Raw genomic sequence first — 13,383 nt, forward strand, 5'->3', positions numbered from 1 at the left:
CATGTGATTAGAATTCCCATAGTCTTAAACCCAACAAAGTCTCATGTGCTATCAGACCTAATGCTGTATTTCAAGTGACAGGTATGGAGTAAGGGTAGGGATCAAAGGATGGGTTTTAGAGTTAAGTGGATCTGTATTCTAGCTTTAATACCAGATGTGGGACTTCAGACAAGGTAGAGTAATTTTTTAAATCTCAGTTTTCTCACTAGTAAAATGGGGATAATAACATCTATTTTACCCTCATGTTGTGAGAATTGAATGAGTACATATATGAAAAGTAGTTATCACTGGACTCAGCATATAGTAAAAGTTCAATATGGTAGCTACTTTTAAGACAGGCTTATATGTACTTTTTCTAGTGTAATCCTTTTATAAATTTTATTAAATATTCACCTTCAGTGGGAAGAAAGCACAAGCATCCTGCCTCAGCAGAATTCTGACTGGGAGAGTGTCTTTTGTTTTTTTTAAACACCTTTATTGGAGTATAACTGCTTTTCAATGTTGTGTTAGTTTCCGCTGTATAACAAAGTGAATCATCTATATGTATACATATATCCCCATATCCCCTAGGGAGGGTGTCTTTTGATGTGCTGACTAGATTCTGGCACAAAGTGGTAATTTTGATTAAATGAAGAGGTCATCAGTTAAAACGGTCACCTCCCTATTTCCACAGTCCTCCTTACCCCATCTCAGCTCTCCAAGTACTCTGGAACCTTTTCCGCAGAGGACAGCGATCTAGCTTTCGGTAGAACTCGAGTGCTAGCTCAATGCGCATCTCCTTACTAAACTCATCACGAGTAGGACGTGTTTTAATGACAGAAAAAGAGGTTATTCAAAGTTTATAAAGAAAGCCGGAAGGAAGGAAGGAAAAAAGAAGAAAAAGAGAGGATGAACAATAAAGAGAGTTGGTCTTGTTTCTTCAACCACGCTCCAAATTACTGGCTTCAAATTAGTCCAAGGATCCAAACTGTGGGAATGCGGGTCACACTCACTCTGATACGCAGCCAACTGCGTAAAGAAGCTGACATAAAACTCAAAGGAAGTCCTGACTCTTGCAAAAGACAAAGAGTGCACAAAAGATCATAATTCAAATGGGAAACCTGCCCGCTAGTCCCAGCTCAGCCCAAGGCTTTCTCTCGACGTCAGTCAGTTGGTTGTCAGCTGTACGTCAAGCAGTTTTGCTAAAGGGTTTGAAGAAAACACTTAAGTGTAAAACTTATTCCCTGATCCTCAAGGAGTTTACAACAACGCTGGAGGGATTAGCCCTATAACTAACACTACAGGGCGGTCAATGAAACGTGACAAACGAGTTGGCAGGGGCCTTGAAGGCAGAGGAATTCACAGTTAGGGATCATTTGGGGGTAGGAGCTTGTCAAGGAAGGCTTTAAGAAGTGGGATGTAAGCTAGGCGCAAAGCGGCGGGTAGGGTTTTAGGCGTGCGGGAAGCCGTGACGTTGCAGGTTAAAGACTGACCAGGGCACGCGGGGGTGGTGCGCGGGGCGGAGCCGCCTGACTCCTCGGGCCACGGCGCGTGCGCCGCTAACACTCGCCCCGGGCGCGCGGCCCGTGGGAAGCCAGCCAGGACCCGCGAGCGCGAAACGCCGCGCGCCAAGGCGGGAAAAGTCGGGCGCATGCGCAGCTCGGAGCTTCGGGCTCGCTAGGACGGGGAAGGGGAGGAGGAGTTTCCTAGAGGGAACTTGACCCGTTAGTAGCCGCGGCCATGGCGGCGCGCTTGCCGCCCTCACAGCTCCCTCCGCCCGCCGCGCGACAGTTGGGGCCCGGGTCCCCACGTGTTGGGCTGGGAGCTGTGGCACACGAAGTGCTAAGCGACACTTCGGGTCTTGCGGGCGCAGCGCGGGAGGGCGTCATGGACAAAAGCGATTTACCCCGGCGGGGCGAAGAAGGGTCAGAGGGCCAGCGAGGGCCAGGGAGGACAGCTGCGGCTCAGGCTCCCCTCCACAGCGCGCCCATGGGGTCCATGCGACTAGAGGGCATCTCGGTAGAGGAGGCGATGGTGACCCGGACGCAGCTGCTGGAGGAAGAGCTGAGCAGCGTAAAGGAGGAGCTGGCCCTGTGTCAGGTATCGAGGTGGCCGCCCGTCTTTCCCCTCCACAGCCGGGCCGGGGTGGGGAAGTGCGCCCGTCTCCTTCTGCCTTCGGCTGCGTAGCTGCGCGGGTTTGGGACCCACCCACCTCCGCCCGGCGGCGCCCGGTGCCGGCTCCCACACCCAGCCTGGCCCGCAGCTCTGGGCTGAGGGAGGCGGCCTCGCCCGGCTCGCCGACCTCGGTCTCCCGCCCTTCTCCGGACAGTGGGCGGGCAGGGTCGGCCGAGGCGCCCTGGGTTTGGTTGACCTCACTTGGATCCCACCAAAACGCGCAGTCGCACCCCTACCGCCCCCAAGCCCAAGGTCTGTGTCGTGACTGCAGTGGTACTTGGTGCAGCAGGAGTGCAGTCCCTGAGTTGAAATGTGGAACGGGAAAGTGGAAACACTCTTATTGAAATAAAACCCATGGATGAAGGAGCCTGTTTTTAATTGTCAAACCCACACTTGCCCTTGTTCTTAAGTAAAACTTAAGTTGTTAAAACAGACCAATAATTTTTAGGGAGTCTCAGGCTGGGAATTTTCATTCACAGTAGATATGCTTAATATTTATTAACCAACTATGTTAATTCCATACTTCTGGAGAGAGAAATCTCATTTTCATCTTGCCTGGGAAAAGCATTTACTAAATCAATTGCTTTAACATTACTTTCCTGTTATTTGTAGAGTTCGTATATACCAAAGATGGCTTGACTACTCATGTTCAGAAAGATTTGATTTTCCTTTATAGTTTTGCATCCTTACCACCATCTCTTCTCCGAATTTACCAGAACCTTTAACAGGGTTGGGTGACTAAATGTTGGGAATTCACTCAACAGTAGATCTTTGAGTCATTCTGTCTTCAAGACAGAAACAATTAAGAACTGCTAAACAACAAGGTAACTTTATAAACAATATCATAAGTTTAGATTAATAAAAATTCCTGAAGTTCATTCTCATAATTCTATTGGATTCTTTTGCAGGATTTTACTGATTGAGTCAAAGATGTAAAAACACAGCAGTCTTGTTCAAATTGAATATGTCTTTGCTTAAACAAGTTGGGGAGGTATTATGTGACTGCCTCCTTTTGACTTTCCATTCTCTATTCTTCACTGGGTAAGGAGCAAAGGGATAAATAAAAGACACCAAGGAATGAAAGCGTTTTGTCATCTCAGTCTTCACCTTTGGGTAGTTTAAAGATGTGAATCCATGATAAAGGGCTTTGTTACTTTGGCAAGTCCTAATCTAAGATGCTATTTGCCCATATCTTCTACACCCTTTCTCTGCTACCCCTTACGCTGTATTTACCATAGTTATGCCCTGAGCTGGATAAGGAACTAAGATGTTTAGTTTTGTGACTGACTTGATTAAGAAATCAGTCTGTTGGAAACAGCCCAGTGACCCTCTTCCCCCAATCCTTTAACTATTATATTCTTTCAAAATGGGACTACGGAAGATGTAAGAATTGAGATGGTCATAGGTAGCCTAGAACAATGGTTCTTGAGATTTTATAGTACTGACACTGTTAGATGATCATAGGCATTCCAGTAATGTGAGATGATGTTGGCACTATCCCATACCATAAAACTTCAGTCAATCATACTCCTGCTTTTGGGGAAATTTGGGAGACATAATAATTGAATTGTTTTATAAAAAGCATTTAAGTAATTAAACATTCACTTTTACATTTTTAAAATTAGTTCTTCCACTTATATATTAAGCTAGAAATCACAGTACCCAAGAATACATAGTATTAACCCCTGTGTTTTCCACAGCTCTCAAAAATTGTACCCAAGATAAGAAATTCATTTTACATGTCAACCTAGTAAGTAGACACACATACACATGCATATAATTTCAGAAAGAATATTTACCCTGTGTGTCCTGAACTCTGATGTTTTCTTTTAAAATCTATTATTTAAGAAAGTGCTGCTAATATCTACTAAATTAATTTCACAGTCCAGTAATGGGTAAAATGCACAGTTTGGGAAAAAGAACCCCACTAATTAATTAGTCTCTGGTCATAAGTTGCAGCTTCATTTAAATTAGTTGGTTTTCTCCCACGTTTAACTTACAGGAATTCAATTATATGTGCTTGGTGAAGAAAAAGAAAGTGATGCCATGTACCATTCCAGTCCATTGGAATGACTCAGAATAAGCATGTAATAGAAAACAATCTCTGTTTCAACTGTTTCTCTTAATATGAGTATCTCATCCTACTCTATGTGATTGTGATATTTAAACTTTTTTTCGTATGGCCCCAGGTTAGCAAGCAACATACACATACTTAGATGAAGAAAAAGTGGTTGATTTCAGTGTGGGAAGAAAAGTTGTTCGTATTGGATTTACTGAGAATAGGTTAGCTTCCAAATCTAGCATTTTCTAAGGAACTTTCAAAGGTACTCCAAAGATCAATTTCAGGTTCATGACAGTCATGCTTTATTCACTGATTTAGAACCTAACTTCACCATACTCTTAATTTTGATTTTGTATTTCAAGATTGTGGTCTATTTGTGACCAAGAATGGGGTTGTCGGTATGTGTATGTGCACATTTTTTACCACTTTTAGAATATCAGATGAGAAAAAGTTATGTATGTGTAATGTATATATGTATAGACACACACACTGGTGTACACACACACACAAATTTATGTATATCTCAAACCATATTTCTCATTTTAGTCACAGCCAAAAATATTTACTAAACCTATATACCAATTTCAGGTAAAGATATATTATGGCATTTAAATGAAATATATGTGCATTACTCCAACTTTCATGATGAAATTAACTTTCATGATGTATGTGATGTTGGAATTAAGAGTATATAACTAGAGAAATCAACCAGTTACATTTTTTAGTAGACATTTAGGTGTGTGGAAACCTTGTCCAGTCATTCACAAAGAAAAAGCAAAATTGAGGGACTTCCCTGGCTGTCCAGTGGTTAAGACTCCCCGCTTCCACTGCAGGGGGTGCAGGTTTGATCCCTGGTGAGAAAACTAAGACCCTGTATGTGGTGCAGCACGGTCAAAAAAAGAAAAAAAATTTGAGAACATGTTGTATAATTAGAATTCTCACTGTTGTTAGGAGCTGTATTCTAATAGATGAATCTTTTTGTACAGTTATTTTTCATAATAATTTAGTGAGTGGCTAGTTTGTGCCATACTTTGTAATTAAACTCTTTCCATTGTTTTCTTTGAGTTCTGGTAGGAAATTAATTTGTTTAAATATAGAAAATAGTTTTCATATGTTTGTTGAATTCATTCCTGCAGTAGAGGTCAATCGAGGGCCTATTATGTTGGCATATACTAAACTAGGTGGTGGGAGAGTAGGTACCCAGTGAAAAAGATAATTTTGTGTGTCTGTGTCTGTAAAGTTGATATTTATTTCCATGTTGATAAGTGAAAGTCAAAGCCAATCCACTGCTAAGATAACTCAGACCCAAATCTTCGGGCATTTAGTCAGCTCTCATTGGCTAAGTTTAATAAACTTTGTGAGAAGGAGTAGTATTTTTAAATTTATATTTTAAATTATTTGATTCTGTGTGGAAGTTTTGTAGTAAGAATAAGGTATTTTATAATGAGTAATATTTAAGGATTTTTACTTTTAATTTTTGAAAAGAACATTTTAAGTACCCAAAGGAAAGGAAAATATAAAGATAATATGGTTGGTAGTAGTTAGTTTCCTTGTTTTAATAATGTGTGGAATAGTTTGGAAACTAGTTTTGTGTTTTTTGGGGGCTTTGTTTCTTTTTGTATATGAAGGAGCATCTTTTTAATAATTAGAGGTATAATCCACATTGAAGATTATATAGCATTTAAATAACTAAAAAACTTAAAAAACTAATACATATTGTACAATAGTCCCACAATCCATTTGTAGCATTTTATTGCTCACAAAAGAACTTCTTTTTTCTCAAGTCAAGTATCACTTATACATTTGAGTATTTTTAGGTGACAAAATCTGAATACCATTGCTGATCATAAGTTAATAACAAAAGAAATTAATAACTGAAGTTTAATAGAGAAATTTGGAAATTAGAAAGTTCTCCCCCTAGTGACTTCTGGGTATAAATTGTAGTTATAAATTAACAATAGACTGTTTCTGGAGGAGTCTTTTCTTCTGGTTGCTTTTTTTTCTGGCCTCTATGATAAAAGCAATTTAAGGAGAGTTTGTTGTTACTTTCTCCTTGGTGGGGATTAAAGAGGAGATGTGAAATAACCATTAACCATAACAATAGCAAAAAGAAAGAGAAAAAAAAATGTATAAATTAATATGTAAAGATTTTTTTCATCAGATATTTATTGATTTCTTACTTTGTCCTTCTAACTGTATTAGAGCTAAGTCCTTTATTAGTAAGTCACACTTACTTAAGCTGGAGTAACTCAGTTATTTTGTAAATGTTGAAAACCTACTTTTTTTAAAGTTTTTACTTTCGTTACCCTTTCTTGCTTAGTATTTTAGGTAGAGGAGTTGAGGTGAAAAATACATGTGACTCTTTACTATTTTTTTTTAACATCTTTATTGGAGTATAACTGCTTTACAATGGTGTGTTAGTTTCTGCTGTATAACAAAGTGAATCAGCTATATGTATACATACATCCCCATATCCCCTCCCTCTTGCGTCTCCCTCCCACCCTCCCTATCGTACCCTTCTCGGTGGACACAAAGCACTGAGCTGATCTCCCTGTGCTATGTGGCTCCTTCTCACTAGCTATCTATTTTACATTTGGTAGTGTATGTCCATGCCACTGTCTCACTTCGTCCCAGCTTACCCTTCCCCCTCCCTGTGTCCTCAAGTTTATTCTCTACATCTGCGTCTTTATTCCTATCCTGCCCCTAGGTTCTTCAGAACCTTTTTTTTTTTTTTGCGGTACACGGGCCTCTCACTTCTGTGGCCTCTCCCGTTGCGGAGCACAGGCTCTGGACGCACAGGCTCAGAGGCCATGGCTCACGGGCCCAGCTGCTCCGCGGCATGTGGGATCCTCCCGGACCGGGGCACGAACCCATGTCCCCTGCATCTGCAGGCGGACTCTCAACCACTGTGCCACCAGGGAAGCCCCCCCCCGCTTTTTTTTTAGATTCCTTATATATATGTTAGCATATGGTATTTGTTTTTCTCTTTCTGACTTACTTCACTCTGTATGACAGACTCTGGCTCCATCCACTTCACTACAAATAACTCAGTTTTGTTTCTTTTTATGGCTGATATTCCATTGTGTATATGTGCCACATCTTCTTTATCCATTCATCTGTCGATGGGCACTTAGGTTGCTTCCATGTCCTGGCTATTGTAAATAGAGCTGCAATGAACATTGTGGTACATGACTCTTTTTGAATTATGGTTTTCTCAGGGTACATGCCCAGTAGTGGGATTGCTGAGTCATATGGTAGTTCTATTTTTAGTTTTCTAAGGAAGCTCCATACTGTTCTCCATAGTGGCTGTATCCATTTACATTCCCACCAACAGTGCAAGAGGGTTCCCTTTTCTCCACACCCTTTCTAGCATTTACTGTTTGTAGATTTTTTGATGATGGCCATTCTGACTGGTGTGAGGTGATACCTCATTGTAGTTTTGATTTGCATTCCTCTAATGATTAGTGATGTTCAGCATCCTTTCGTGTGGTTGTTGGCAATCTCTATATCTTCTTTGGAGAAAAGTCTGTTTAGGTCATATACATGACTTGCCTGTATATTTTGGAGATTAATTGTTTTGTCAGTTGTTTCACTTGCAAATATTTTCTCCCATTCTGAGGGTTGTCTTTTCGTCTTGTTTATAGTTTCCTTTTCTGTGCAAAAGCTTTTAAGCTTCATTAGGTCCCATTTGTTTATTTTTGTTTTTATTTCCATTTCTCTAGGAGGTGGGTCAAAAAAGATCTTGCTGTGATTATGTCATAGAGTGTTCTGCCTATGTTTTTCTCTAAGAGTTTTATAGTGTCTGGCCTTACATTTAGGTCTTTAATCCATTTTGAGTTTATTTTTGTGTATGGTGTTAGGAAGTATTCTAATTTCATTCTTCTGCATGTATCTAGCCATTTTTCCCAGCACCACTTATTAAAGAGGCTGTCTATTCTCCACTGTATATTCTTGCCTTCTTTATCAAAAATAAGGTGACCATATGTGCATGGGTTTATCTTTGGACTTTCTGTCCTGTTCCATTGATCTATATTTCTGTTTTTGTGCGGGTACCATACTGTCTTGATTAATGTCTTGATTCTTCCAGTCCAAGAACATGGCATATCTCTCCATCTGTTTGTATCATCTTTAATTACTTTCATCAGTGTCTTATAGTTTTCTGCATACAGGTCTTTTGTCTCCTTAGGTTTATTCCTAGGTATTTTATTCTTTTTGTTGCATTGGTAAGTGGGAGTGTTTCATTAATTTTCTTTCAGATTTTTCATCATTAGTGTATAGGAATACAAGACATTTCTGTGCATTAATTTTGTATCCTGCTACTTTCCAAATTCACTGATCTAATAGTTTTCTGGTAGCATCTTTAGGATTCTCTACAGTATCATGTCGTCTGCAAACAGTGACAGTTTTACTTCTTCTTTTCCGATTTGGATTCCTTTTATTTCTTTTTCTTCTCTGATTGCTGGGGCTAAAACTTCCAAAACTATGTTGAATAATAGTGGTGAGAGTGGGCAACCTTGTCTTGTTCCTGATCTTAGTGGCAATGATTTCAGTTTTTCACCATTGAGAACAGTGTTGGCTGTTGGTTTGTCATATATGGCCTTTTTATATTGAGGTAAGTTCCCTCTGTGCCTATTTTCTGGAGGGTTTATATCATAAATGGGTGTTGAATTTTGTTGGAAGCTTTTTCTGCGTCTATTGAGATGATGGTATGGTTTTTTTCCTTCAATTTGTTAATATGGTTTATCACATTGATTGATTTGCGTATGTTAAAGAATCCTTGCATTCCTTGGCTAAACCCCACGTGATCACGTTGTATGATCCTTTTAATGTGCTGTTGGATTCTGTTTGCTAGTAGTTTGTTGAGGTTTTTTGTATCTCTGTTCATCAGTGATATTGGTCTGTAGTTTTCTTTTTTTGTTACTCTTTTGTTTTGAAGCAAGCTATAAGATAAATCTCCAGATAACATTGGTTTCAGGGATTTTGTAGTTTCATCAACATACCTTTTAAAAGAGCACATAATTTTACATAGTTTAACTTTTCCTTCACCAGAGGTTTATGACATGTAATTTCTCTATATATTGACATTTCTTGTCCTTAACTGAAATCATTTTAATACCTAAATGCTGAATTCTTGCTTCTAAAAGATAAAGTATGACATATAAGAATAGTTAGGTAAGGTAGTACTTTGCAGTACTCCGGCTGTCAAAGTCTTTAAAAAACAGTCAAACAAAATGAAAGATTTGAACATTAAAAACTGAAAACATAAAAATTTAGGAAGTAAGTATGGGTAAATATATTTCCAATCTTGGAGTAGAGAAGGCCTTTTTCTAACTTGTAGAAGAAAACCATAAGCCATAATGAAAAAGATAAGTTTGAATATATAAAAATAATAACTACCTTTTCCCAAAAAATCTCCATCATAAATAAAGTCAAATAAGCAACAACATACTGGGAACAAATAATTGTAACACATTTGGTAGACTTAAGTCCAATTTTAAGGTTTCCAATGACATTTCTTATATTTAATTGGCAGAACTCAGTCACAGAGCCCATAGGCAAGAGAGGCCAGTCTTAGTTGGCAGCAAAGATCAAAAATGGTTTCTGTTACTAAGAGGAAGGGGAGAATGGATGATGTCACAGAAGTAAAACCAAACAAATAAACTACCAAACAAATATAGTATTATAAAATGAAATGTGACTTGAAAAAAAAAATTAAACAGGGTAAGGGGTTACCAGAGATTTGTGGGTTTTGGTGGCTATAAATATAGTAGTTAGGGAAGACTCCTCTTCTCTTGAAGAGGTAACATTTAAACAAAGACCTGAGCGACATGAGGTAATAATGTACATGAAAATCTGGTAGATTGTATATTTAAAAGGACCTGGTACAAGTAGAGCCAGAAGGTCCCTGTGAACAAGAGGGTGAGTGATAGATGAGGCTGGAGTGCCAGATGTGTAGGGTCATGTGGCCTTGGTAGAGTTTGGATTGTTTTCCTAATCTGATGGAAATCCACTGGACGATTTTGAGCTGTAAGGAACCCAGGGGACCATTGTAGGGAGCTAGGCAAGCGGTGGAGTTGACTCATAGTAAGATGGTGGATAGTACTTGTTCCACTTGTACTAGGTAGAAGTGTTCAGAATTGGGATATATTTTGTAGGTAAGGCTAATAGGATTTACTAATGGTTTGGATATGAAATGTGAAGAAAGAGAGCAACCAAGATTGACTCCTAGATCTTAAGTTTTTAAACAATAAGTAGGTGGTGGTGTCATTTACTGATATGCAGAGAGGGCAGGTTTGTGAGAGGGTAGGAAGTCAAAAACTTTATTCTGGATAAATTAACTTTGAGATGCCTATTAAGAATTGACAATATAGAGGACCTTGAAAAATGATTTTATCGTTATGGTGGGGAGGGAAGTCTGACTGGAGGAGGTTACAGAGTGAATGGGGAGTGAGGAAGAAGAGACCATGATTGTAGGCAGCTGTTTCAAGGAATTTTGCTGAAAAGGGCAGCTGAAAATTGGAGCAATAGTTAGAGGACAGTCTCATTTTAGAACAAATTTATCTTGATATTCAGCCCTTCAGCATTTGCGCCCTCAGATGTGAGTAGGAGAAATAGTAAAATAAATGTGGGTTACCAGTGTAAGAACTTTTTAAAATAAAGCTTTCCCATTATACTTTTCAAGAATCTGTGTTATAGTTATAGAACTAGGGATCAAGTAATTACGTTTTTCATTTTTTAATTTAATGCAGTATCTTGCCTTCTCTGCTGTAGCTACAAAGCAATGAATTTAAAATGTCTTTTATTTCTTTAAGGCTGATAAAGAATTCATATGGTCTTTGTGGAAACGTCTCCAGGTGACAAACCCAGATCTCACGCAAGCAATCAGTTTGGTTGTGGAAAGGTGAGTTTCCAAGTTATTTTTTTCATCAGTATTTAGTTTGTTGAATTTGTTTTTCTTCATTATTAAAATTAACACTTGGCATTAATCCCCTGAAGAGATTCATTTGATTTCCAAAGGAATGTTGAGCATCATATAATTACTGGATTTATTTCAAGGTGTGTCAGTTTGCTAAGTACAGCTAGGCCTTATCTTCTCATATTCTGACATATTTGGGAAGTTTGCAGGTAAGAGAGACACTTTGTGTGTATGTGTTTGTGTGTGTGTGTATATATTTTAAGCTCTTACTACTCAACTTTAAAAATTGGAGAAGTTCCTGTTGTTTGGCTTCAGAGACTGACCCTGTAGGCAACTTCCTAGACATGATCCTTCCTAGACATGGCTCAGTTTTCCCCTAAGATAATTGCAGTGTGTACTTGAGAGCCTGGGTTGACCTTGCCAGAGTAGAGTAAGTGTTCTAGAATAGGTTGAGAGATTTCCATATTACCCTGGAGGGGATGCCCAGTCATTTAACTATAGATTATTGGGCCTCTCCTTGGTCATTAGAAACAGTGGAGTGATGCTGGGTACTTCTTATCAAACATTTGGTATACAGTAGTCTCATGACACATAGATAGCAATTAAAACACTTGCTTTCCTATTAAATGGATATCATTATATTTCCTAAATGAGAAGCTAAGCATATGGTTGCCTTTTCTTTTTTTTAATTGGAATTATGATTATATAATCTGAATATCAGTTTTTGATAACTTGAAGTATATTCACCTTTGGAGTCGCTAGCCCTGGGATCTTTCTAATATTGTCTGGAATTTGACTTTGAAAAATCTATGATACATACCCATGGCTAATTTTACCATCCTTGGTTATCGTGAAATCTTAAAACAGAATAATTAGTTTCTTCTCATGGTCTTGTATGTCTAATTCATCAATGAGATTTTCCTTTTGATGATCAGAATTAAGTATTTTGTTGAAGTACCCTTATTAGTTCCTCAGTCATTCTAGAGATTAAATGTGATCACTCTCAGTTTTACTGTTTTTTAGCAGAATAAGACTTCAGAAGATATATTCTTGGGATTTCTTTTGTCATTTCTGTGATTCTTTCATTATCCTCCTCTCCTTTTAGTTGTATACATTTTTCAACTTTCTAATTTGTTTATTTTTTACAACTTTCTAAAGCGATTCTTAATTTTCCCTTTACTCTTGGTTGAGACAGAACCAAATAATAAATTATTGTTAGGTCATCTTTCTCATTCTTGAAGATTTTTATTTTTCATATTTTATAATATATGGTCACATAAAATTATATCAACAATTTATAAATAAATATACACATATATTTTGGGGTGGGTACTCAAAAGCCTTTTGCTCATAAGATATGTAATGGAAAATTTTGGAGATTACTGCTTTACAGCTATAATCTTGAAAATTTAATGTGCATAAGGTATACTTGGAAAATTTCTTTTTTAAAATTTTTTAATTTTTAAAATTTTTATTGGGCTATAGGGGATGGGTTGAGAAATATCTCTGCAAGTTATGCCCTACTAGGGAAATGTCCATTCTAATTTTCCTGGGATAGCTTTTGGAGCTTTCTCTTTTTCTTGGAGCTGCTGCTCTTGCTGGCAGCAGCCTCTTCAGGTCCACTGCCGAGTGGCTCCTCCTTGGAAGAGAATTTCCTCTTTTCCTTGGGGACTGGAAAATTTCTTAAAATGCAGGTCTCTGGAACTTTCCCCTGATCTACTGAATCTTTAGGGATGAGGCCCAGGAGTCTTTAAAATAAGCTTTCCAGGTAATTCTGGTGTCCATAGATCTGATGTCCAGGTAATTCTGATGTCCACATGAGATACCTTGGAATTTGAATTGACTTTTAAATTGGAAACTTGTAATTTGCATTTATAATTTTATAATTATGTAAGTATTATTTCCTTGAGAACCATGTAGTGTGTTTAGACCTGTTGATAAGGGAAATGGTATGACAAAAAAAGAATATTCCAAATATCAAAGTCAAATAGAATATCTTTCTTTATAGTCCATTAATTACCCAAATTATGCTACATTTAAGTTATTTTATATTTGTGCCTTGGTCTTCCTGGACAACATTTTTTCCCCCTGGAATTTCTAATTGCCTTTCTTTTCTGCTATTTCTTAGCATAAAGAATGTCAGTGTTCAGACATTTGAATAATGGGCTGAAGACATTCTTCCTTGGGCCCTTTGGTTTATGGTATGAATTTTGGCCAATTGCTTTCTAAACCTACTCATAGCTGCCATCCT

The 13,383-nt window shown here is 38.3% G+C and overlaps 1 protein-coding gene across 7 annotated transcripts in view; it reads left to right on the plus strand.

The window, feature by feature from the left end:
* Positions 1 to 1,672: 1,672 nt before the first annotated feature.
* CNTLN (centlein) overlaps positions 1,673 to 13,383 on the plus strand; it is a 331,161-nt gene continuing 319,450 nt past the window's right edge. For all 7 annotated transcript variants that reach the window (XM_032635110.1, XM_032635111.1, XM_032635112.1 and 4 more), the window contains exons 1-2: positions 1,673 to 2,079; positions 11,029 to 11,117. In XM_032635110.1, the coding sequence (XP_032491001.1) occupies positions 1,720 to 2,079; positions 11,029 to 11,117 (449 nt within the window). In that variant the 5' untranslated portion in view covers positions 1,673 to 1,719. The remainder of the gene's footprint in view (positions 2,080 to 11,028; positions 11,118 to 13,383) is intronic.

Source organism: Phocoena sinus, chromosome 6, assembly GCF_008692025.1.
Source record: "Phocoena sinus isolate mPhoSin1 chromosome 6, mPhoSin1.pri, whole genome shotgun sequence".
Taxonomy (NCBI): domain Eukaryota; kingdom Metazoa; phylum Chordata; class Mammalia; order Artiodactyla; family Phocoenidae; genus Phocoena; species Phocoena sinus.